This window comes from Onychostoma macrolepis, chromosome 21, assembly GCF_012432095.1.
Source record: "Onychostoma macrolepis isolate SWU-2019 chromosome 21, ASM1243209v1, whole genome shotgun sequence".
Lineage (NCBI taxonomy): Eukaryota > Metazoa > Chordata > Actinopteri > Cypriniformes > Cyprinidae > Onychostoma > Onychostoma macrolepis.
In genome coordinates this window covers 17,767,138-17,793,210 of record NC_081175.1, presented here as the reverse complement: position 1 = coordinate 17,793,210, position 26,073 = coordinate 17,767,138, and the positions used below count along the sequence as shown (strand labels likewise).

The 26,073-nt window shown below is 36.4% G+C and overlaps 3 protein-coding genes across 14 annotated transcripts in view; 2 read left to right on the top strand and 1 right to left on the bottom strand.

Moving 5' to 3' along the window:
* Positions 1-4,107: 4,107 nt before the first annotated feature.
* On the top strand, positions 4,108-15,349 carry smpd4 (sphingomyelin phosphodiesterase 4). 2 transcript variants are annotated; one of them, XM_058757615.1, is made up of 20 exons: positions 4,108-4,231; positions 4,585-4,653; positions 4,728-4,814; positions 5,362-5,498; positions 6,042-6,117; positions 6,217-6,313; positions 6,448-6,500; positions 6,632-6,783; positions 6,865-6,997; positions 7,075-7,146; positions 10,358-10,447; positions 11,646-11,794; positions 11,967-12,057; positions 12,201-12,298; positions 12,590-12,753; positions 12,830-13,035; positions 13,155-13,385; positions 14,264-14,395; positions 14,482-14,610; positions 14,739-15,349. In XM_058757615.1, exons 2-20 carry the CDS (start codon positions 4,615-4,617, stop codon positions 15,060-15,062), a joined length of 2,460 nt encoding a protein of 819 aa, XP_058613598.1. In that variant the 5' UTR covers positions 4,108-4,231; positions 4,585-4,614; the 3' UTR covers positions 15,063-15,349. The 2 variants fall into 2 exon arrangements, with proteins under 2 accessions (XP_058613598.1, XP_058613599.1); XM_058757616.1 differs by lacking the exon at positions 10,358-10,447 and having other exon boundaries at positions 14,739-15,348.
* Positions 15,350-15,556: 207 nt separating this feature from the next.
* On the top strand, positions 15,557-18,798 carry si:ch211-222n4.2 (uncharacterized protein LOC101885505 homolog). 5 transcript variants are annotated; one of them, XM_058757619.1, is made up of 7 exons: positions 15,557-15,796; positions 17,421-17,468; positions 17,570-17,684; positions 17,839-18,049; positions 18,116-18,216; positions 18,490-18,546; positions 18,655-18,798. In XM_058757619.1, exons 1-7 carry the CDS (start codon positions 15,616-15,618, stop codon positions 18,785-18,787), a joined length of 846 nt encoding a protein of 281 aa, XP_058613602.1. In that variant the 5' UTR covers positions 15,557-15,615; the 3' UTR covers positions 18,788-18,798. The 5 variants fall into 5 exon arrangements, with proteins under 5 accessions (XP_058613602.1, XP_058613601.1, XP_058613600.1 ...); XM_058757618.1 differs by having other exon boundaries at positions 17,842-18,216; XM_058757617.1 differs by having other exon boundaries at positions 17,839-18,216.
* Positions 18,799-18,841: 43 nt separating this feature from the next.
* med15 (mediator complex subunit 15) overlaps positions 18,842-26,073 on the bottom strand; it is a 21,332-nt gene continuing 14,100 nt past the window's right edge. For all 7 annotated transcript variants that reach the window (XM_058757614.1, XM_058757610.1, XM_058757608.1 and 4 more), the window contains 9 exons: positions 25,594-25,712; positions 25,383-25,516; positions 21,214-21,348; positions 21,060-21,123; positions 20,908-20,974; positions 20,658-20,818; positions 19,689-19,855; positions 19,503-19,601; positions 18,842-19,161 (listed from right to left, as the gene is read on the bottom strand). In XM_058757614.1, the coding sequence (XP_058613597.1) occupies positions 19,025-19,161; positions 19,503-19,601; positions 19,689-19,855; positions 20,658-20,818; positions 20,908-20,974; positions 21,060-21,123; positions 21,214-21,348; positions 25,383-25,516; positions 25,594-25,712 (1,083 nt within the window). In that variant the 3' untranslated portion in view covers positions 18,842-19,024. The remainder of the gene's footprint in view (positions 19,162-19,502; positions 19,602-19,688; positions 19,856-20,657; positions 20,819-20,907; positions 20,975-21,059; positions 21,124-21,213; positions 21,349-25,382; positions 25,517-25,593; positions 25,713-26,073) is intronic.

The window sequence follows — 26,073 nt, the reverse complement described above, 5'->3', positions numbered from 1 at the left end:
AAAGAGAAATTTCCAATTAAACTAAGAACCAGTTTTTTTAAAAACAGTAGCCTTCATTTTCCCAGCCTGATTTAAACAGGCTATTTCCTGCTCTCCGTCCTGAATGACTTTCTTTATCTATTTGCATTGACCTGCAGAAGATGAAGTTGAAAGAGATAGAGAATGACCCTGATTACCAGCCCCTGATGTGACTCCACACCAGGTGAACTGGTCATCCAAGGGTCAAGGGGGGTCATATCCATCAGCAAAGCAACGAAAAAGGTCCTCGTGCCAAGGTTCTTCCTCTTTTTCCAGCTGGAGAGTGATGACGGCCTTGTTCCAGATAAGGGACTGATCCATTGGCCTGATTTGTGGCCAGCAGAGCAATTTCAATACCCGTCTTTGCACTGATAGATGAGGCCTGCCTTTGATAAAGGGCCAATTTACCTTAGAGGCAATGGGGATGAAACTGCGGCAGTTGCCTTTATTTGTCTCCACCACAATTCAAATTGAAGAAAAAAATGGTAAAAATAATGCAAAATAGTCAAAATTAAAGAAAAGTTGCACTGTTTTGACTGGTATCTGATAAAGCTCTCAAGTGTTTTATTGTCCAACAGTGGTTAACACAATGCTTTGGCTGGAAGGAACACAGGGGTATTTTTATTTTATTTTATACAAAGATTTCCGTCTATGTTAACAATTTTAAAAATGTCACAGGCTCAACACATGTATTTTAAAAATTAATATTACTTTTTATTACAATGTAATTTAATTTAATATTTTATTTTATTTCAATTCATTTTATTATTATTATTTTTATCTAAAGATATCCATCTTGCATATGTAAAACAATGTCACAGGCAAAAAACACATATTTTAAAAATGAATGTGTTTTTTATTAAAATTCAATTTAATGTAAGTTTATATTTTATTTTATTTTATTTTTTTATTTAATTTAATGTTTTATTTTACACACTGTGATGATTCTGAATGATACCTGCAGAAAGTATCATTTTTGGAGTGAAGAAACAAAAATTAAAGTAATTTCTCTCTAATGGGCCCTTAAGGATTCATCATTACATTCACAGCTTTGGTGGAATTTCTCAAATGAAGATGGAAATGACATCTGAGACTTTTCCATGTTGCACTTGATATTTCCTCTGTAATGTTAGATGATTGAGCACGATGAGAAATTATAAAGCCTACTTCTTATAAGAATGGTGTAAGAGAGAAGAAAAATCAGTAACTGTCTCTGTCTTATGTGTCTCTTATTTTTTTAATACGCATTTTGAATACTTTTGCAACTCAAAAAGCAATCTCTCCCGAAATGCAAGTTCTCTTGAAATGATTAAAAAATTAATCTCAAGACTCAAACAATAATAAATGAAAACTGAGTGAGATGGTACTTACACTTTCTCCACATTAGTAACATTGTTTCAATACAGACCTCATATGAAAGCGATTACTAACCACATTCACTTGGCACAGACATGGCTGATTTCTGAATTAGAGATGAGAAGTTCACGGCTCTTTGTTATTTCTGAGTTGGCTGGTGCAGGATTAACATTTATTTCAAAAACTGAGCAAATTTGAGAGCTCATATGAAGCAATTTTTACAGATTAAAAAAAAATGACTGGTTATTATTTTCCTAGTATCCAGACTGTAACTATGTAGTGTCTAAGTGGTAAGTGGCAAAATTCTTCCCCAAGCTGAATAAATGCATATGATAGAGTGAGAGGTGCAGAAATATACACAAGCCTTAAGGCTGTTGGACATGACACACTCTTATTACATTAGGTTGCTGTTTTGTTTGTGCTATCGGTGCTGCTCTGCCGCAGGTTCTTTTTGAGGTCTATCCAGTTTGACAAGTGTTTTCCATAGACTTGCCTTTATTACTCTCTGAATTTCATATCATCACACAGATTAGATATTAATTTGCATCCAAATTTGTGGGTTTTATGACTAATATAGTCTGATGTACCTCTGGATCCTCCCACAATTGGGCCTGTGGTTCATCCAGCTCATTTTACTCAAATAAACCTAATAAAAGATTTAAGATTTTACAAATTCATAGTTCATGTGAGATGCATAATTCACATGTCAGACTTTGGGAGTTGAAGAACAGTATTTTCAAGAGGTATCTTCACTAGAATATTTACAACACAGGGTCAAAGCTGACATGTGTTATAACCAGGGGTTACATTTTGCTGGAACAATCTGCCAGCTTTAGTTCAAAAGTGAAAAGTATTTATTTATTTATATGTAGGCTATTTTAAATATTCATCACTAACTACTAGATTGAGGTGTGAGTGTAACAGAAAGCAGGAATTTAATGTAAATAAGCAGGAATTTATCTGTCATCTTGGCATATTTTGCCATAACTTTGATCTTAATAACAAATTAGTTACCAGTCACATTAAAATGATTACTTGTAAAATTAATGCAACTAGAATTTCCATACAATTTGACAAAGCAAATAAAACTAATAACATTTTACAAAAATACAGTGTTGCCAGCTTAGCAATTGTGTTGCTAAATTTAGCGACTTTTCAGACTACCCTAGCAACCTTGTCTTCCAAAAGCACCTAGCAACAAATTTAGCCATTTTAAAAATTTATTTGGCAACTTTTAGCAGCTTTTGATAAGTGACTCAAATGATAAAAAGGAACATTTACCATTTAAATTACACAAAGAGAGAAAAGCAAAGATGTCTAGTAGTGCACACATCACGTGAATTAAGCTTCTATTTGCAATTGTTTAACTTAATAATAGTAAAAAATCTTTCCGTAATTGAATAATTGTTCATTTATTATACACTTTGTTAGTAGCTTGTACTTGCGATTGTTCATCAGTTGGTACACTAAAACGTACTAGTAATTTTCCTGGACATTATCCGTTATCCATTATCTGCTGTAACCCGGAAACACAAAATACAATGTGTAATTAAAAATGAAGGTAAAAAAAAAAAACCTGTGGAAAAATCAATACAGAGAATTCCTTCATATTAACAGATTGTGCCCTATTTTACAGACTTTTCTTGGAGTGAAGCACACAAACTAACTACTAATACACTGCTTAAAACTATAACTGTTCAGAATGTGTAGTTTTACTTGTTTACTAGCTAATAAAAAAAACTTAAAATTGTAATCGTTCAAAAATGTGTAAGTTTTCAAAAATGTAATGTAGGCCTATTTAAAAACAGGTATTTACATTTTTCTATTTTATTATGCATTTATATTATTTTACGAACAAATCTAAATTAACATATATAAAATGTGTTTTTTTGCTGAGATTTGATACAGTGACAGTTTTGCGTCGTGATCACGTAATGACGTCATCGCGCAGGGACGTCACAACGTCATTTGGCAACTTTTAGCAACAAATCAACCTTCCTTCAGCAACTTCCCCTGAAAAATAGTCGGCAACCCTGCAAAAATAACATATTTTTACTTTAAACTTGTGCGTGTGCTATATGTTTTCCTGTTCTATAATTAATCTTAATTGGAAGTGATATATCTGTAGAATAGCAAGTTTTTATATTTAGATATATTTCTATATATAGTTTATATTATATTATCTGATATATTCTATGTAAATCAAGAAAAAAAATTCTCAATTAATATTAAAAACATATCTTACAACTATTTCAAGAACAGTTACAAATAAATAAATAAATGACTTTGAAGAGAGAAAAAATATTTTTTACAAAAAAAACATACCTTAAACAAACTATTACATTAAAATGTCAAACGCAAACATACATACACGGCCCACGGGGAAAGCACCTAAATATTGATAATGCTGTTTGTAAGGGTTTCATAATCTAATATGTCTATAGGGTTTATTCTTTATAAATAAGCAAAAGGTTTATGAAGTGAGTCTAATTCAGTTTTAATAAGGAAAAAAGATGGGATTTGAATTGCTTATCAATTAAATGAGTTCCTTTTAATATCATTATAATAAAAAAAAATGTTTTTTTTTTAAGATAAAAGTGTGTGTAACAGTGGCGGCATCAAATATAAAAGGTCCAATGTTGGATCAAAATTGTTTGACTATAGAACATCTGTTTATATTTACATTAGGAGTTTTAAGTCTATTCGTGACGTCATTCTCGCCCTCAGCCTATAGACGGCGCTGTTACAGTGCTAAGCGGACATGACGTCATAACCAGCGCGTTTGAGTCTTCTTGGATCTAAGCGCGGTCTATTGGAATTTACTAGAAATATAGTTTTTCTCTCTCTTGCGTGTGAGGTAATATACTCAAAAATTAATTTGGCATGCTTAATATCTGTTTTAAGTGCACATGAATCCGACTGAGCGTTTAGTCCTTTTACAGAGGAAAACATAATGTCCAGGCTACACGGTTAGCTGATAGTGGAGCTAGCTGGCTAACCTCTAAGCCGTAATATTACAGAAAAATATATTTAGACAAATTAAAATATTATGTTAAGGATAGACTGAGAGTGGTTAGTTAAGCAAGCATGAAATACGCTGATTTTTCACTGATGCCGTTCACTGTCGCTGGAGTGCGAGAAGTACCTCACTAGTGATGCTGAATGTTTTGAAATGTGACTAAATCATTATATTGCTGACATTAATTTCAGGTTTGGTGTTGAACTGTGGTCTGAGTTTTCATGGCTGCACCTGCCCTGCAACAGCCCAGTTTTCTTCTGGTTAGTACTAGATCCAACTGTTTATATATTGTATTATTTTTCTCTGTCTAACATTTGTGTGTTGCTGCCTGCAGGCCAATTTAAAGGTAGACTGGACCAATAAACCTCTTCATCAAAGATGTCACGAGTTGAACAAAATTATAGACGATTACCCTGCCAAGGTACGGTTCTCTGATTTATTACATGCACGGATATTGAAAATTTCTTCTTTTTTATTACATTTATGATTAATGTTATTATTTACATTGTTGTGATACAATTTATAACCACTGCGTCATAAAGGCCTTATTTTTGCACCCAGGCAGCTTTTTGTTAGATTCATCAGCGAAATCTGCATGGCCACAGAGCAACTGCGCAGCGTTGCCCGTGTATTAGAGATTAAACACAGTGTCATCTGCTTGGCACATGGCTCTGGACCAGCTGCTGTCCTGCTGGCGCCGCTTTCCCCTCACCCTGACTCCACTCAGTGCTGTCTGAATGAATGATGTTACTTTGTTTAGTGCTGAACTTTTTGACCTCCTTTTTCAGATTAATTTGACAGTTTGTGCAAGCCACACATGCCTGTTTCTTGCTTCATTTGTTGAGTCACTTGTGACTGCGAGGCCTTGGATAGCTTAGAGAGGATGGCATGCATGCACCTCTGCTCTTTGTATTAAGTAAGTCATGAAAAGTCTTATTTGTGTCATTCTATGACATATGTTTGATTAGGAGCTGCATGCAATCTTTCCTTGGTTGGTGGAGAGTGTGTTCGGGAGCCTGGATGGAATCCTTAGTGGCTGGAACCTGCGGTTTCTGCAGGCTCGCTCGGTAGAGTACAACATTGTCATGGAATTCCTGGACACAAGGTTCTTTTTATTTTGTTTGTTTTGTATTATTTTGTGTTAATTCAGAATTGTGAGTAGTATTACCACTATTTTTCAGAGTACAAATCATGCTACCGTTCAAAATTATTAAATTTTTTGTAAAGAAATAAATGCTTTTATGAAGTGATGATGCATTAAATTGACCAAAGTGACATTAAAGACATTTGTAATGTTATTACATTTCAATTTCAAATAAATGCTGTTCTTTTGAACTTTGTTCATCTAACAATCCTGAAAAAATGTGGCACTGAATAGGATTTGCTATCATAGGAATGAATTACATATTGAAATATAAATATTTTTAAAATAAAATATTAAAATAGTTATTTCCTTTTGTAATAATATTTCACAATATTTCTGTTTTTACTGTTAAAATAGTTAAATTAGTCACAGCCTTAGAGAGCATAAGAGCACAAGTGCTTTTTGGAAATATTAAAAACTTTTACTGACCTAAACTTTTGAATGGTAGTGTAGATATTGAACTGTTGCTCTGTTGTAATCAAATTTTAAATATTTATTCAACAGTGGTCCTATGATGAAATTGGTTTACAAACTACAAGCTGAGGAATACAAGTATGAGTTTCCAGTCAGTTATCTGCCAGTAAGTGTATTCATTTAGGATTTTGTGCATCATCCCTGATTGATTTTGTGGAAATTACATTATTATCCATGTCTGTTAATCTGTATTTTGCTTGCACAGGGTCCTATAAAGTCATCCATTCATGCTGGGGTTCTGCCAGACTGCCCTCTGTTTCACAATAAAATCCAGTTCCCCATGTCAGGCCTTCTATTTCTCAGTACGTCTTGGCTCTTTACAAGCTAACTTTTGTATTATGCTATAAATTGTATTATGTAACTTATTATAACTGTTACAAAGCTGTTTCATCACTCTGTCTTTCTCTCACATACATACGTTTTTAATCTTTCGCAGATCCTTTTGAATATTATATGTTCAGCTTTGCCTCCAGTCTCATTGCACCAAAGGTAAAAGCTCTTCTGCTGTCATTTTGCAAGAACAAATGTACTGTTTACTTAATTTTCACACCCTGATGGTTATTTAACAGGATTACAGGATTTTATTGGTTCATTTAAATGTTGTTTAATACACTTTTCAGAACTACCCTCCAGGGCAGCATGGGAGTTGCTCAGATAGCGCATACTTTGTGCTTGTCGACACCTACCTCAAGTACTTTCTCCCTACAGAGGGCAATGTGCCTCCATCACCTTTCTCAGACACCAGGGGAACCGTGGCCTCTCCTGCTCCAAGGTATCATGGTGTCATTTAAAAGATCCTTTTCTCAGCAAATAAGCTCCAGTTTTATATGGTTTTATATTCTTCCTGACCCAGGTCTCCCAGTGTGCCTTATGTTGGATATGGTGGTCACAGCACCAGTTTGTTGAAGCGTCATATTACCCATCAGCCCTCAGTCAACGCTGACCCTGCTGCTCAAGAGATCTGGAGGTCAGAGACACTACTGCAGGTAGGAACACATTGTCATTAGTGATGAGGTTACTTTATGTTTTGGCAAGAGCTTCATGGTTGTGTGTGTTTCTAAAGGTGTTTGTGGAAATGTGGCTCCATCACTACTCTCTGGAGATGTACCAGAAGCTGCAGTCTCCTCAGGTGAAGGTAAGAATGTGTTACAGGCCCTCAGACCTACGCACTCCCTTCCTCCTCTGCGCACGGCTGGCTGGCTCCAACCCTTCACCCTGCACTGCATAGGGACTGCTGCACGACACACACCCTGACTCATGCACTTCTTCTCCCTCTGTGAATGACACACGTGTGCTCGGTTTACAAATTATACCCTTTGTCATTCATAGCCAGAGTGTCAATATTTGCATTTTTGTAAGCTTTGTAAGATTTTCTATTTTTTTTTATTTTAGGTCTATTTTGTTTTAGATGGCCTCAATGTAGTGCTGGGCGGTATACCAGTGTACCGAATACTGGTGTTTATTTTTCTTATGATATGAATTTTTAAAATACCACAATACCGGTGTCGTTTAAACAACGTTCGGAATGCGGCACTGATTGAGGGAACAGCTGTATGTGTTACTAAGCGTGAAAGTTCCAAAACTGAAGCTGTAGAATGTGAACTCAGCCACAAATATCCACCGCCCCCTGCCATCAGCTCCCGCGTCTCACACACACACACACACACAAGCACGACTTTAGCACTATATTTAGCAACTTTATTTAGACCCTTTTAGCGGCTTTTTTTTCCATAGAATATTCATACTGACAAACCTAGAGACTTTCTTGGGTAAAAAAAACCTAGCGACTCACAAATAAAACAGCATTTCCAAGCACCTGACGCTTACTGACTGTTTGGAATTATAAATATCAGCATAGTTCGTCTGTTAATATTATGCATTTAGTTTGTTACTCAGACGCAGGCAGTGCGCTGCATGAGACAAAAAAGTATAATATACTTTAATATAATAAAGTATCATTTTGAAAAATACCGTGATATACATTTTTGGTACTACCAAAAATTAGTACTGGATACTACCCAGCGCTACCTCAATGAATGGCTAACAGATATAGTCTAAAAACCCCAAAGTTTTGCACTTTAAAGGTGGTACTGAATCTGACCTAGTCCTCCACATTTCCACAAATGTGTTATTGCTAGTGCTGTTAAACTGCTGTTATTTATTTGAATTTTTAAATCATCACATTTTAAGCTAATATTTCTTAAAGCAGCATGAAATTGCTATTTCTGAAATAGTGATTTTAAAATTATGTAAAATATTAAATGTTTTATTTAATCAAGTCTATCATTGCAGTTGACCCAGCTTTTTTCATTCTTAAGTGACTTTAAAATGTATATACTACATCATGTACAAACAGATTGGTTGAAGTACATTATGTAATATATACACTTCTGTTTTCTTTCTAAAAGAAATTCCTGAATTTTTTTTCTTCTTTATATTTCCTTGTGAATATATTTTGGGCAGTTTTCTAACTAATCCAGTTATCAGCTTCATTTCAAATTGCGCAAGCTCTTGATTTTAAATGTTAACTGAACATTAATGTCTTTTGTAGCTGGTTGTGGGTACTTCATCATCCTCTCAATGCAGTGCTAGCACGTTTTAACCATATTGCTGATGTTTAATGTGCTTTTGGTCATCTTGAAGTTTACTGAGGCCCCCTAGTGGTTTCTGACACTTCAGTTGAGAACTATTTGTGTAGAACAATGAATTTCCCATGAAATTATATTTCCTCTGTGCTCAAAGACTTGCAGTTAAAATCAACCCAACATCATATGACTGCTAAACATAGAATGGGATAAAAGAGAAATACAGCTTTTTAATTCTTGTTTACTTTGTTCTCTGTTGTTTGATGATTTGGGTAGAATAAGCGTAGTATACACTGGGCATGTGATTGAAGTGGTCGAGTTATTGCTTCATGTTTGAGTCTGCATGATGCAGCCCGCTGGCTCCTTGATATGTCTTCTGTCTTTGTTCTTTGGCTGTGGGGTCTATGTAAGCTTTTGGTGTCTCTGGCTTCCGAGGCTATTTCCCTGTTCTTGTGTTATTTACAGTCAGTATATCAGTGCAAGTCTCCCTCCAGTCAGCCCAGAGCATATTAAGTCTGGCATCATTTATTTAACATCTTTGTGGTGGATATTATGAACTGGAAGTCACCAGTTTACTGAGAATTAGAGAAACGGTTCACCCAGAAAATAAACATTGAGTTGTTATTTAATCACCTTCATGTCGTTCCAAACTTTTATGCTGTTATTTTTCCTATGCAATACAAAAAAATATATTTTACTTTTTATTTAATATAATATTATATACCACTGTTCAAAAGTGCAGGGTTGGTAAGATCTAATTCTCACTAAGGCTGTATTTATTTGATTAAAAATTGTTAAAAAAAATTAAAAATTCAGTAAAACAGTAATATTGTGAAATTACTATGAATTTATATTTTATATGAACTATATATGTGTAAAATTGCCATACTATGTATAATAGTTTAATGATTTGGAATGAAATGAGGATGAGTAAATAACATCATTTTTGGGGGTTGAACTGTTAAATCCACATTAATACGTAATTCCATTTGCATGGACTGAATTTATTTAGCAAAAATCAATAATTTGTCTGCAAAAGAGTAAATCGGTGACTCCTATCAGTGTGTTTCATGGTGAAAACCTTAAAGATGCAGTGTCTCCTTTTCTGCTTTCATGAGCTCAATTTGGTTTTATTTGAAATTTTAGAGATTAGACAACACTGCAGAGCCGAAGGTAATATAACATACATCAAACAGACACTTCAATTGAGAATAAAGGCACAGATTACAAATAATGTTCCTTGGTTGCCTTAACTACATTTTCCAGGCTTCCTGAGGCAAACAATTTGACAGTTTTCTCTGTAGTTTATATTCTAGTTAGCGTCATTCCCAAATTTGTTTTGCTTTAGAAAATGTCAGTACCAGAAAAGCAGTTAGACACTATTTTCTCTTTAAGAATATATCCTTCGGCGATATTTCATCATGCATACAGTTAGAAAATCAAAGCATGTCACTTAACATTACACTTGAGGTTCACAAGTGGTGCGAAAAGGACAACTGCATCATCTTCATGTTCATTGCATTTCTCTTTTGTGGTCAATATCGATTTGTCTCTTTCTTTCCTTTTGTACACCCCCATTTCGGTCCTGACTATGTCCAACTATTTTTCTTGGATTGCACTCTGTCCTTTTTTCCTTTCTATTCTCATGTTCACTGCCCTGCTCCTCTCCCCTTTCTCTTCCTTTCCTCCCCCCACTGTGTTCCTCTCTTCCCTCTCCTCTCCCCTCCCCTCCCCTCCACCCGTTTGTGATGGGTCCTTCAGCTGGCGTTGTTGCAGTACCGCCTCAGTATGTCCAGCATGCTGTGCCAACCCCCCGCCCCACCAGGCTCTGGGACCCTCCACACATACCAAGTACTTTTACCTTTTCATTCAGTTCCACGGGCTTCCTGGAGGTAACCTAAGATTAGATAGGAGTTAGAATAGGGGTTGGTTTTAACACTAAAGATTTAGGCCAGTCTTAAGTTGGGAGATTTGGTCTGATTATAATGTGTGATTGAATTAATGTGACTAATAATTAGTCTTGTGATTTACTAAATTATTAGGATATTGTGATGTTGAGAGCTTGTAAATGTGAAAATGTCTCTTTTTTTTTTTTATTATTTAAAGCATGTCTTTTTTTTTATGTAGATTTTAACCCATGTTATGTGATTTACTCTTTTTATTTGTCTTTATCTTTTTGGGGTGTTTGTTCTTGTGCCTTCAACTATGCAAACACTACTGCACTACACAGAATATGCAGACCAAATTGCCCAGACATCTTTTATTGTTTTTGAAAATACCCTGAAGCCTCAAGTATGATGGTTTCAATAAAATATTACACTGTGGATGTCATGTAAGGTGTTCTTGTCAATCCATACATGCTGCCTGTTTACACCTGGTATTGACATCCATCTCAGATGATCTGATCAGTGGATAGACGAGACATGACATTTACACCTGGTAGTAACAAATATCATTGGGGGCATGGTCTCGTTTTTGCAGATTTAGCTTCTAAATTCACATTACATTTTTTTTTTTTTTTTTTTTTTAAACTTTCTTTTTTAAAGAGTATTTAAATTATATTTAAAATGTTATTTAATTTATTTTTAAATGAAGAATTTTTATAAAACTACATTTTTTTTTCTTTTTTACGAACTTTCATTAATGACTGCACGTGAAAACATTTAAAAGTTTCACAAATTATTATAAAATGTTTTAAAATGTATCATTATTTTTAAAAAGTGTTTCATGTAAGTTTTTATTAAATAAAATTTAGAAATTCTTTTAAATATCAAATTAAATATGAACTATAGCAAAAAAAAAAAAAGTGAGAAAAAAAATTAATATTATTGAGGGTTTTATTTGAAGACGATGTTGTATGAAATTTATAAGAACATTGAGAAATACCAGTACTACTTTATTGAAATCAATGGATTTAATCAAGTTCCTTAAATGAACTTCTGTCACTGCATGTAAATGTCAGAGAAACCAGATAATACCAGGTATAAATGGGGTCTCGGCTGTTATTAATACTCTTAAAAATCTGACTTGTGTTTGGACGATGTCTTAGGAGCCCTTCACGCCTTCAGAAGAGCACGTCCTTGTTGTGCGTCTCCTGGTCAAGCATCTGCACGCCTTCTCCAGCAGCCTGAAGCAGGAGTCGATCTCCTCCTCACCCTCTGCCCACTCCCACAGTAGTCCTCTGGAAGAGCTCAAGCGGTGAGTTTTTATGGCCTGCAAGCCTCTGTCGGTATAGAACTAAAACATCTGTAAATCTAAACTGGCATGCTGTAAAGTGGAGCTATTCACGCGATCAGGCGCCGGGGACTTGATTGAGCTGTCTTCTGTTTTACTGCTATGTCAATAAGCCTCCACTCTCTGTCTCCCTTAGTGTGGTAGTACAGAGGTTTGTCCAGCAAAAGCTGTATGTCTTCCTACAACACTGCTTTGGTCACTGGCCTTTGGACGCCTCATTCAGAGCGGTAAATGTCCTTGAGTGCACCCTGATGTTTGGAGCCTACTTTTATACATTGGCAATAAACATTATGCACCGTTCAAAACACAGTGAGGGCTATGATGCTAAATGGATGTATTAAATTTAATGCGATGTGTTTATGTTGTTTAGGTACTAGAGACGTGGCTTAGTTACATTCAACCCTGGAGATACACTGGAGAAAAAATTATGCAAGCAGACGGCCAGAACAGAGCTGTTCCTGATAAATGGTATTTTATATGTTAGGTGCTTGTTAAAAGATTACATGCACTACTGTTCAAAAGTTAGTACATTTATTCATCAGGGATGCATTAAATTGATCAAAAGTGACAGTAAATAAAATATAATTTTACAAAAGGTTTCTATTTCAAATAAATGCTGTTAAAATTTAAATAAATGATTTTCATTGTACTGTATTGATCACATAAATGAAACCTTGGTTAACATCACAGAGGTCATTCAACGTGATAGTTTGTAACGTTCAGATCAGTGTTTACCAACAGGGTCTTTGTCATTCACAGGGCCTCATTTGTACAGGAGAATCTGCTTATGTACACTAAGCTTTTCCAAGGCTTCTTGAATCGAGCCATGCGCACAGACTTGGTCAATGCCAAAAACGCCCTGATGGTCTTTAGGGTCGCCAAAGTCTTTGTTCAACCAAACCTGTCAGAGATGATCCAGAAAGGTATGTGTGAGAGATTTTATTATGAAATGATATATTGCTTTATTATGAGCAAATCATTGAGAATTTGAATCTCCAGCTGAGCAGTTGTTCTTGGAGCCAGAGCACGCCATCCTGCAACGACAGAACCGTGTCTTCCTGACACCTTCACATGGTGGCAGCTTCCTCTCTTCTCGTCAGCCAGTGGGGACAGACAGCGTCTTCAAAGTCAAAAGTCATGTATACAGCCTGGAAGGGCAGGACTGCCAGTACAACCTGATGTTTGGTCCTGATCTACGGAAAAATGTAAGCTGACAATTAATGCTAGACCTAATTAGTGCTAAAATCAGTGTTGAGCAGACATGTTATCATGAAAGGTGTTAAAACAGGATATTATAGACCATGATTACTTCTGTCAATTCCAGGTGCTAAGGCTCATCCAGATTATCGCCCAATCCCGACAGACAGCTAAACGGATATCAGATCATTCCACTGAAATGGCTGCAAACAACTCTTTTCTCTCATGGTTTAGCGTTGGCTCTTCAGATCATAACAACACCTTTACCGGAGGAGAGATGGACGATTTGGGAGAGGGTGTGAAGAAAACTCATGAGTTCCTGGACAAAGCCCTGGACTACCTCTGTCAGATATTCCGGGTTAGTCTATAACTGCTTTTATTTAGGATGTATGTCATAAGTGACCGTTCGAAAGTTTGGGATCGGTTAGAATTTTAAAAATGTTTTAATTTACCAAAGCTTCAATTATTTGATCAAAAATACAATAAAAACGGTAATAATATAATTTATTCCTGTGAAGACAAAGCTCATTTTTCAGCAGCCATTACTCCAGTCTTTAGTGTCACATGACCCTTCAGAATTGTTCTGATGCTCGTTGTTGTGATTGTTTTTTTTTTGTTTTGTTTTTTTTGATGAATCAAATGAACAGCATTAATTTTAAAATATAAACATTAGAAATGTCTTTACCATCACTTTTGATCAGTTTAGTGTCTTTGCTTATTTTAAGGATTAGCTCACACATAAAATGAAAATTGTCTTTAATTACTCTCCCTCAAGGCGTTCCAAACCCGTAATACTTTTTCATTGGTACACAAATTAATACAAATATTTTTGCTGAAATCTGAGAGCTTTCTGACCCTGCACAGCAACGCAACTACCACGTTCAAAGCCCAGAAACAAATTTCAATAAATTCTTCCCTTCTGTGTCAGTCTGTCACATGGACTATTTTAATGATGTGTTTACTACATTTCTGGGCCTTGAACGTGTCAGTTGCGTTGCTGTCTATGCAGGGTCAGAAAGCTCTCGGATTTCAGCAGAAACATCTTAATTTATGTTCCGAAGATGAATGAAGGTCTTGCAGGTTTGAAATAACATGACGATGACTAATCACTTTAAGTATTAATTTCATTCAAAAAATAAATCTTTCTTTCAGACCTCAGTCTTTTGAACAATAATGTGTATTTTTATTTAAACCGTTAACTCTTTTACCTTTAATTTTGTTTCATATGTTGTACAGTTGAATGCAGGGCAGCTGTCTCAGATGATGGTCAATGTGGCATCTGTAGACGATGAAGGGGCGTCTAAACAACTGCCAGACTGCATCCCGAGTGAAAATGGGCTTGTGTTAACAGACCTGGGCAGGTTACAGGTGAGTTTTATTGTGCTGATCTTCAACATATTCATTTTGACAGCTATAACAGTAGTATTCTACAAATTCAATTTCATATTTTCCAGATTATCAATGGTCTTCGCAGATTTGAAATTGAATATCAAGGAGATCCAGAGCTTCAGCCTATCAGGAGCTACGAAAATGCTTTTTTGGTTCGACTGATGTTCCAGATCTCATCCTTTATTAATGCAAGAGTAAGAATATTGCTTAGCCTACTGTTTCATCTGAAATTGAACTTCATTATGGTCATTAATGTTATTTTTTTTTTTTTTCCATGCGTTTCACTTCAATCAAATGTGACTGTATTGATTGTGTCCTATAGTTTGGAGACCACATGGAGGCACTGTGTTCTCGACAGGACCTCCTTGGCAGTATAGGACGACACTACCTTTGTAGTTCCTCAAAAGTGGTGGAGCAACGTCGGAAAAGTCCAGTGACCCGGCAAATGAGGGATCGTCCTCAGCGAGCCCGTCTCAGCCTGCGGGTGCTGGCCAGCTATCGCACCCTCTTCATCCTCCTCCTGCTCTACATGTTGTTTGTACTACTATCATTCGGTGTTTTCTCCAGCACTGGACTCATTCTCATCGTCTGCTTTCTCTATGAGCTCCTGTTGAATTTCTTTCATGAAAAACTAAAGACTCAGTAAAGGAAGATTCATGATGCCTTTTTTTTTTATATTTTATTTTTTTAATGTCAATACTAAACTTCTAGCGACTTGTCCTCATGAAGGTTTTTATTTACAGTATTTGCACTGTAACTGTATTGGTACATTTAATGACAAAAATTGAACGGGGAATGTCATATCTAATGCACAGTGTTTTTTAATCAATGAGAGGTGGTTAATCCAGCTTTTCAGTTATTAAGTTCATTTATAATGGTGTGTTTTTGCCAATGTGACTGTCGGAACAATACAAAGTTTGCACTTAACTGACTGCATTTCATTAAAAGGACATAATGAATGTCTAATTTGTGTACTAGATTTCCATTGCTATAGAAACGTGTACCTATAGCACATTTTACATTGAATTGACTTTGTTAAATCTGTTATATCCCAGCAGTATTAGAGGAAGTAGTTCTGTTACTATAGCAGCCACTACAATATTAAAAGTTCCAGTGGGAGGGAAGGAGTGTACAGTCTAAAACGAATAAGCTCTTTCTATGATAACGTGTAAAGGCACGTTTTGGGTAAAACACCAGTTATGACGACTAACGTGGTAGAGGTACGTCATCCTCGTGAGTATGTGACGCACGTGACGTACAGCGAGATGGATGCACGCGAAGCTTCGCTGCAGAGGAATATTGACTTCTTACAAAAGCAGCACAGAGAAACTCTGGAGAAATTACACGGTGAAATAGATATTTTAAAACGGGAAAATAAAGGTAAATTTATGTTGCATTCCTTTACATGTTACAGACATAATGTTTGGGACCTTTAATGCACGATACATTCAGGAGACAACTAAGTGTGCTTCTATTATATGTAAACTAGCGTGCAACAATTATATATATATATTTGCTTCATAGATAGTATTTGTCCGTGTACTTTCAACAAACTTTATCGTTCTTTTTGTATTTGACGTAATTTACTGAAAATGTGACTGGACTAATTAATAATGTTGCCTGTTTTGATGTTATAATCTCTATACTTGCCTAAATCTATCAGTTAAAAGCATAGTTTACTCAATTCTGTCATTTACGCTCGTGTTGTTAAAACTTGTAGGAATTTCAAATGAAATGTTTGGCGGAATGACAGCGTCAGTCTCCATTCACCGTCGCTGTAAGTAAAGTTGCAATGAAAGTGAATGGAGACAGTGAAAGAAAGACTTGCAGGTTTGGAGCGAGTAAATGATGACAGAATGTGTATTTTGAGGTTTAATGAGGATGGTGTGTATCAGAGCTGATACTCTCGTCTAGTACAGGTGGCCTGGTGTCGTCGAGTTGCTGAATGAGGAAAATGAAAGTAACCTCTGCGGGTGGCGAAGTATCAGTTTACTCAGACAAACGTTTTGGTGTTTTGTTTCTGACTGTCAAAAGGAGATTTGTTTGATCAAATGTAAAGGTATTTTGCTTACAACAAAGTGAAAGATATGCTCCAGAATAAGAGTTTTGAATTTTAATTTTCATGAATTCTATTCTATAATTACTGTTAATGTTTTAACCTTTAAAAGGTATTTCATGTAATGATATGCTTTTGAAAATGTCATCATTTTAAAATATAAATCGGCATCTTTAAACGTATTCCCATTGGAACAACTTATCCCATAAAATGGGGCACATTGTCACAAAACGTGCTAAAGTCTTGTGTGCGTAAGTGGAAATAGTTCATTAGGTTTCTGGTTGTCAATGCTTCATAATGCTTCTGGTTGTCATCGCCTCCCCCCACCCCCCCCAAAAAAAAAAACTATTCTGAAAAATAGTCAACAAAGTCAAAAGTGTGACGTCTAGCCCTGGTCTTTTAACGTGACACATACATGCATACAAAAGCTTTTTATTTCAGATAAATGCTGATCTTTGGCTCTTTCTATTCATCAAAGAATACTGAAAAAAAATCAGCATATTAGAGTGATTTCTGAAGGGTCACGTGACGCTGAAGACTCATCATAATGATGCTGAAAATTTAGCTTTGATCACAGGAGAATACATTACATTTGAAAATATATTCAAATAGAAAGTAGTTATTTTAAATAGTAAAAATATTTTACAATATTACTGGTTTTGCTGTATTTTGGATTAAATAAATGCAGGCTTGGTGTGCAGAAGAGAATTCTTTAAAAGCATTAAGAATCTTACTGTTCAAAAACTTTTGACTGGTAATGTATAAGTAATACAATGAGGAGTAACAATAAAAAGAGTTGAGAAATAATTTATAATGTGTAATAATGAATATGAAAATGTACAAAAAAAAAAGATAAGAAAAATATAACAATATTGAAAATTTGCATACACCATCATAAATTAAACATCATGCTCCATTGTGTATTTTTATGTAATTATGTGGTTACAGAGCTGCAGTACAAGCTGATAATGGAGCTTCCAAAGTCGAGCAGTAAAGGTTGAGTGACACTTGTGTTCTCGCTCACATCTTCTCAAACAAAACCATTGGACAGGTGTAGTATTGGTACACGTTTAACTTGCACCAAAACTCCATGACAGGATCCAGCCGTAGAATCTGCAAGCATACAGACAGCAACAAGTTCCAAAGAGACAGAAGGAACTATCTGGAACAGACTTTGGAGGAAACCTGCTCACCACAAGCCACAGAGATCAGGTGCTTACAAAACTGCATATAAGACTTTATTCATTTATATAATTTAACCTAATATATATATATATTTTTTTATATATATATATATATATATATAATTATTATTCAATAACATTATTATTATAAAGAAGGGGATACATTATTCTTATACCTACAGCAGTCATTTACAATGTAGAGAAACCAGATCAAATTCCCTCACAGCCGACAGAGTAGACAATCCTTCAGAATCCAAAGCAGGGTTCATCACTTCTCTACAGCCTCTGAAGATCCAGTGTAGTCCATCTCAGGCCCCTCGACCTCCCACCCTACAGGAATGTGAGGTCATCATACGCCAGCTGTACAACGCTAACAGCCTGCAGTGCCAGGAGGTGAGATCATATTTCTTAATGCCTCTCGATATATTACATAACCTATTTGAATTTGTCTCCTCTCAGATCCAACGTGTGAAAGCTGTTCTCAAAGATATTGTATTCAACAAGAAAATAACTGCAGAGAATTACATTTTGACCAAGGCCTATCTTGCTGATGGTAAAAGGTAATTTAATTTTTCTTCGCATCTCACTCCAAAATCAAAGGAAAATAAGAAATATATATATATATATATATATATATATATATATATATATATAGCTGTTCCCATTATTTTCCAATGATTGATTTTAAGTTTTATTGTAAACATGAATAAATGTAATTGTGTAGAATTATGTCCTTTAAATTACAAACACAAAAAATAAGATATACTTATATATTATAATTTTCCGATATATCCAGATGACCTTTTACCCTTTACCTTCATTTTTTTTGGCAGAGCTGACGAATCAGACACATTTCCTCAGCTTTCTCTCCAAACACTGCCCAAAGGACTGTAAGTCATTGCTTGTAAATATCTGTATATAACATTGTTTCCAACCTGACTGACATAAACAGTTCAGTTTTGGAGATGTGAACCTTTGCTCTGTTACTATTTGAACAGACCTGTGTCACAGGCTAGAAAAGCAGAGAAAGTGATCCTCCCTGCCCTCAAACAGCCCCTCAATAACATAGCAGACAGACACAGGAGGACTCAGGCTGTGCAGAGACGTCGTCTACAGAGGACTATGCGCTGATGGACCGGTCATGTGGTTACATGACTTCTGTGCCACACATTTCAGACTGAAACAGCAGTTTAAATGTCTTTATTAATGAAGCAATGCACAAACAGTTAAGGCCTTGGTGTACGGGACTAAACAAAACAGATGATAATTCATGTAAATAAAAAAGATAAAGAAAGTATTAATATATTGCCATCATTCCATAGAGGTGCAAGGATTATACTGGGCTGATAGTGCTGATGGGAATACATTCTAAGCAGCTGAAAGGCAAGCCTGCCTCACGCTTTGAGCCCAGGTGTTCAGCAGCGCCGTCACCGAGTGCTTGTCAGGAAGCTGAAGGAGTTTAGAGGTCATGTTCTTATGCACACTCTGCAAGAAGGGGTTGGCCTCTGAGGAACAGAGAGAGGAAGGTAAGGAAGTGATGAGTTAATGCGTTTCACAGCCTATGGACTTTCATTTAAATTGTAGGGCTCTATCTTTGTATTATCTGTGTGTTCCTGTGGCTCAGTGGTAGAGCATTGCGTAAGCAGCACAAAAGGTTGTGGGTTCATTTCCCAGGGAACACACACACTGACACAAAAAAAAAAAAAAAAGTATAGCCTGAATGCACTGTAAGTCACTTTGGATTAAAGCGTCTGCTAAATGCATAAATGTAAAGAGTGTTTGCATTTTAAAAGGCAGCCTAAGATAGCATGCTGACATTTAATGCACAAATCAGGCTTAGACTCACCATACTGTTGACCATCATCTTCCCAGTGGGGGCTCTGATCGGGGTAGTCCGCTGGAATGCTCAGCTGAAGAGGGGGAACACTGGGAAGATTTTTATCATCTAGAGAGAGACAATGACAGAAGCAAATGGTCCATTTTTTTTACACATATAAATGGTGCATATAGTGGGCATGGGGCTTAAACTAACCTAGTTTACATATGAGATGCACCGTTCCATTGTTGCTGCAAAAGGACGGGTCCAGATTGACCAGAAATTTGGAATGAAGACGAGCCACCTCCCCTTGAAGTATGTTAGGGATGGTCTGGCGCTCGTCGTCCTCCAGCTTCCGTTTACGGGAAGGAATTGAGGGACCCCTGGAATTAAAGATTATGTATTTTAATTTTTAAATTTAGGCTTATACATTGCTTTTCATTTTTAAACTCAAAACTAATATATATATATATATATATATATTGTGAAAAGCGTAATGAGGTTATTAAAAAAGTATTTAAATATTTAATACATATGTATAACATGGCTATGTAATATAAAATGACTACATGTTGCTGTACTCCATTATAAAATTACTACTATTGTGATATAATTATAATATTATTCTAAAGTTTTTAGTCATTAAGATTTTTTTTATACGTTCATTGAGCATTTTATCAAGTGACAGTAAAGACATTTACAATATTACAAAAGATTTATATTTCAACTAAACGCTGTTCTTTCAAAGTTTTTATTCTTCAAAGAATCCTTATAAAACTGTATCACTATTTCTACAAAAATAATAAAAAGCACCACTGCTTTCAACATGAATGATAAGAAATGTTTCTCAAGCATTATTATATATTAGAATCATTTCTGAAGGATCATGTGACACTGAAGATTAGAGTAATGGCATGTGAAAATTCAGATTTGTCAAATAAATTACATTTAAAAATATAGCAAAATAGAAGTTATTTTACATTTTAATTATATTTCACAATATTACTGTATATTTGATCAAATAAAAGAAATATTCAAAAACATTTGAAAGGTGTTCATTATATACCACAAAAGCAATGCACTGATGATTTAAAATGTAGGCCTGTTATTTGTACAGTTTTACATTAAGTAAGGTTACCGACTTAAATGTGAGAAAATATATATTTTTTCAGCTGGTGATCTTACATGATTGGGGGTCCATGAATTGCTGTCATAGCAGGAGCAAACGTGCGGTAAAGTGAATGGTTGAAAACCGGGGAGCGGATGTTGGCCAAGACAGCATCCAGCAGTGGCTGGCACAGGTACTGCTTTTTGGTAGAGGGCACTGGAGGAGGGGGAGGAGTCGGCTGCAAACCAAAGTCAGACGTCACTGTAGAAATTGGTTGAACAATACAACTTAACTTTGACTCCCTATTTTGAAACGAAAGTTACTTACCACTGCCATGTCATTCTTTAGTTTCTCCAATGCTATTTCACACTTCTGTAGTGTTTTAAGTGGACATCTAGTGAAGGACAGTAATAACAACCTTAAATCACGAGACAAAGATCCGACACTGGAGACAATATTCAGCATGTCTGGTTTCTTACCTTGTGTTGGGGTCAGTCAAAATGTTGAGCAAACTTTTCATTTTGCTCAAATCCTTCTTCCTATCTGTAAAGACCAAACATAAACCATGATCTTTAAGATCCAAGTGGAAAAAAAAATAATAAAATTCAGCAAAGGAGAAGAAATCTCCAGTACCTTCATTTTTATCTATTTTGTTAATCATCCTGCGCAGCGGCTCGATATATTTTGACAGCTGCTTCAGCTTATCCATGTAAAGCTGGTCCTCAGATTGTGAGGCCCCTCCTGGGCTCAGCACAGAGCTTGGATTTACTGTAATCCAAAAAATGAACAAATCTAATTATTATGGTTGCAACAAAATTTTAATTCTGGCCAACAGTGATAAGTAAATAATTATTTTTATGTCTAATTAAATATAAAATTCAATAATAAATAAATTAAATAAGTAAAAACTAAAATCTGTCATTTTAAAGGTTAGAACTGAATATAGGCATCACAAAATTATTATGTGCAGTATTAAAATGAATGTTGAGATTTGCTAAAGCTAACATTCAGTGTTATTAAATTGATCAGTTTTTAAAGATCAAGTGAAAAATAGATGAAGGAAATATAAAGTCTAAATGTAAAAAAAAAAAAGAAAAGTACGCACAATTAAATATTCAATATTAAGTAATATATACAAAAATAAAAATTCTGCGAGTATAACACAGGGTTTCTACAGATATGAACAAGTGAAATTTAAGACGTTTTAATTCCCCCTTATGAAATTTAAGACCCAAGACCATTATATTGGAAGAGAACTATATTGTATATATATTGTATTGTTATCAGCAAGGAAGAAAATTGGGAGAGTTGCCGGGTTTGACGGCGATGCTGTTGCTGCTATAATTGCTGAAGTAGGATACAAAACTACCACATCACCGAGATTTTTGGGGGTGTAAACATTTATTCTAAAGCAATATTTTCAGTGTCCTATCAGCTTTTACATACTTAAATCTACAGATTTTTATTTACCTTTATAAAGGCCTATTTTTTTTACTTTTTAAATGTATGCATCACCTTTCATGTCAAATTATTACAATTTATCAATAAATTGTAAAAATGTTAGCAGTCAGATTAAATAATTTACTCTGCAATATTACAACTGTAATAAATAATGTTCTGAGATTAATGTTTTAAATACATTTCTGAATATACAAATAAGAAATGTTGGGCGGAAAATGCATTCTTTTCAACATATTAAGCTACCAGTAGGTGGCAGTAAGTCACTTAATGAGTGAGTCATTGAGTCATTCATTCGACTGATTAGTGCAAAACGCTGAATCATTCAGTAACAAAACACCTCTGAGTGTTGCTTGTAGAATGTGCTATAGAGCTACTTCTGCTGTGATCCTTGTTTGGAACTATTTTCGTTGGTGAAACAGAACAAAACAGTAAATATTGTGTCTAAAATGTTAGTAACTTAACTACTTGACTAACTAACGTTACTTGTTTATTGAACTAAAATCAATGTAACATTTGCAATCGTGAGAATATTCAGCAAAATATCTCCCTTGGTATGTTACTGAACTAGCTATATCATGTTATAAATAAACTACATCTTTTGAATTTTTACCTTGGTGTGTTTCTTCAGAGTTTCTTAATGTGTGCCGTTATGCTCATTTGTTTTGAAGTCTCTCAAGAGCCTGTTTACACCTGGTCATTTCATGCATTTTCGCTGATCGGATATCTATCTGATTTGTTAAAACATTTCCATTTACACTTAGCCACAAATGTTTTGGTCGCAAATCGGATATAAATCCGATCTTCAATTCCCGCGCTATATTTAAATTTAACGTTTAAAGTTCACATCAATGAAATCAAAAGATAAGCGCTGCAATTTATTAATTGTCAGCTCATTTCAAGATCAAAGTCCGCAATAGGAGAGCGCGCGGCATCAGCACTGGAAAGATAAGTTTGTCTTAATACTTTTAATGAAGATGATTCTGTGTTGACCGTCTACGTCTTACTTTCAGTTTCATTCGCGGCAGTTTGCACGTCGGCTTCCTGAAGAGATGCTCAGCTGTTCGTCCGCGGCAATGCGTGTTGCATTAGCGCAGTCATATCTGACTATAATGTCATAGCCTATAACACGCTCTCATACATTTATTATTTTAACATTTTGGGAGGAGTAAAATTTGCATATGTGGTTTGAACAACTGGATGCATTTACACTTGTCCAGTTTCTGGATTACGGCCCAGACCACCTCCTGAAGTGGTTTGAGCGATCGGATATACAGTATCACACAGAAGTGAGTACACCCCTCACATTTTTGTAAATATTTTATTATATGTTTTCATGTGACAACACTGAAGAAATGACACTTTGCTACAATGTAAAGTAGTGAGTGTACAGCTTGTATAACAGTGTAAATTTGCTGTCCCCTCAAAATAACTCAACACACAGCCATTAATGTCTAAACTGCTGGCCACAAAAGTGAGTACACCCCTAAGCGAGAATGTCCAAATTGGGCCCAAAGTGTCAATATTTTGTGTGGCCACCATTATTTTCCAGCACTGCCTTAACCCTCTTGGGCATGGAGTTCACCAGAGCTTCACATGTTGCCACTGGAGTCCTATTCCACTGCTCCATGACAACATCACGGAGCTGGTGGATGTTAGAGACCTTGCGCTCCTCCACCTTCTGTTTGAGGATGCCCCACAGATGCTCAATAGGGTTTAGGTCTGGAGACATGCTTGGCCAGTCCATCATCTTTACCCTCAGCTTCTTTAGCAAGGCAGTGGTCATCTTGGAGGTGTGTTTGGGGTCGTTATCATGTTGGAATAGAAGGGAGGGGATCATGCTCTGCTTCAGTATGTCACAGTACATGTTAGCATTCATGGTTCCCTCAATGAACTGTAGCTCCCCAGTGCCGGCAACACTCATGCAGCCCCAGGCCATGACACTCCCACCACCATGCTTGACTGTAGGCAAGACATACTTGTCTTTGTACTCCTCACCTGGTTGCCGCCACATACGCTTGATACCATCTGAACCAAATAAGTTTATCTTGGTCTCATCAGACCACAGGACATGGTTCCAGTAATCCATGTCCTTAGTCTGCTTGTCTTCAGCAAACTGTTTGCAGGCTTTCTTGTGCATCATCTTTAGAAGAGGCTTCCTTCTGGGACAACAGTCATGCAGACCAATTTGATGCAGTGTGCGGTGTATGGTCTGAGCACTGACAGGCTGACCCCCCACCCCTTCAACCTCTGCAGCAATGCTGGCAGCACTCATACGTCTATTTCCCAAACACAAACTCTGGATATGACGCTGAGCACGTGCACTCAACTTCTTTGGTCAACCATGGCGAGGCCTGTTCTGGGTGGAACCTGTCCTGTTAAACCGCTGTATGGTCTTGGCCACCGTGCTGCAGCTCAGTTTCAAGGTCTTGGCAATCTTCTTATAGCCTACGCCATCTTTATGTAGAGCAACAATTCTTTTTTTCAGATCCTCAGAGAGTTCTTTGCCATGAGGTGCCATGTTGAACTTCCAGTGACCAGTATGAGAGAGTGAGAGCATTAACACCAAATTTAACACACCTGCTCCTCATTCACACCTGAGGCCTTGTAACACTAACGAGTCACATGACACCGGGGAGAGAAAATGGCTAATTGGGCCCAATTTTGACATTTTCACTTAGGGGTGTACTCACTTTTGTGGCCAGCAGTTTAGACCTTAATGGCTGTGTGTTGAGTTATTTTGAGGGGACAGCAAATTTACACAGTTATACAAGCTGTACACTTACTACTTTACATTGTAGCAAAGTGTCATTTCTTCAGCGTTGTCACATGAAAAGATATAATAAAATATTTACAAAAATGTGAGGGGTGTACTCACTTCTGTGTGATACTGTATATCCGTCTCGAATGCGTTTCGGAGGGCATTTACACGATCAGACAGCTATCCGATCAGACAAAACACATGAAGTGACCAGGTGTAAAGAGCCCCCCTTGCATCGCGACCTTGATACCAGAAATACCATTCCATTATCAATCGCCGTTTATGTTGAATGCATTAAAATCAGAAGAATCATTCTTTCGTTTCGATGCTTTACTGGTTATTTTTTGTCACTTAAGTTTCAATCAGGATGTTTGTCTGGTCAGGCAAGTAAAAAAAACTTTCTTGGAGAGAAAAAAAAAATAAATCTTAGGTCTGTCCAGTGATTGTAAACAGTCATTAGGTCTGTCAGACTGAAGATATTTTAGCGGTAATGTGACCAAAAATATTTAAGACCCATCGAATCTGAATTTAAGACATTTTAAGGACCCGCGGACACCCTGATAACAAGAAAGCTGTTCTTTACCTGGTGTATTGAGTGGTCCAGGTGAAGGTACCTGGAGGGAGCAACTCTGGGGGGTGCGTGAAGATGCAGGACTCTGGGATGGCTGAGGAGAGGGACTAGGTTGGAAACCTCCAGGAGAAGGGGTTGGACCAGAGCTAGAGCGAAAAGGGTTTAATTAACCTTTTGTAGTTATGTCAATACAAAGTAGAAAAACGAAACTATTTCACTATACCTGACAGAGTTGGGCTGAGAGGAAGGAGGCTGGGGGGATGGCTGAGGCTGGGGGGGAGGTGGCATCGGCTGGGGTGTCTGCACCTGAACTGGGGAGGGCGATGACATCATTTGTTGACCCTTTGAAGACGTTAGGAGAGAGAAAAAATGAAAATGCATTCAAAGTAACCACATGAGTGGAGGAAAGCTGGCACTGCACTGGTGAAGCCAGTTACACACGGTCAAGATCAGCTTGCTCTGACTGTACAGCACCAGTAGATGGCGCTATATAACCACTAGATGGTTGCTTACTATTAGCTTCCTAGCACTTTAAGAGAATAACAAAATCCAGTCCACTTACCTGTGCCACACACTTTTCATTTCAATTTTAAGCTGCCCTAAGTGCTTCTGGGTCATTTCTGACTAAATGTTTCTGATTGTGAAACTAATTGGGGGTGGGAGTGGGGGATAAAGAGAGGCAGATGAGTGTGGGTTATGGCCT

Coding starts and splice junctions, on each gene's coding strand:
- si:ch211-222n4.2 (XM_058757617.1), top strand. CDS start 15,616: ATGACGACTAACGTGGTAGAGGTACGTCATCCTCGTGAGTATGTGACG. Junction 15,797..17,420: donor TTTAAAACGGGAAAATAAAG/GTAAATTTATGT, acceptor ATGTGGTTACAG/AGCTGCAGTACAAGCTGATA. Junction 17,469..17,569: donor TCCAAAGTCGAGCAGTAAAG/GTTGAGTGACAC, acceptor ACTCCATGACAG/GATCCAGCCGTAGAATCTGC.
- smpd4 (XM_058757615.1), top strand. CDS start 4,615: ATGGCTGCACCTGCCCTGCAACAGCCCAGTTTTCTTCTG. Junction 6,314..6,447: donor GTCAGGCCTTCTATTTCTCA/GTACGTCTTGGC, acceptor AATCTTTCGCAG/ATCCTTTTGAATATTATATG. Junction 7,147..10,357: donor TGCAGTCTCCTCAGGTGAAG/GTAAGAATGTGT, acceptor TGGGTCCTTCAG/CTGGCGTTGTTGCAGTACCG.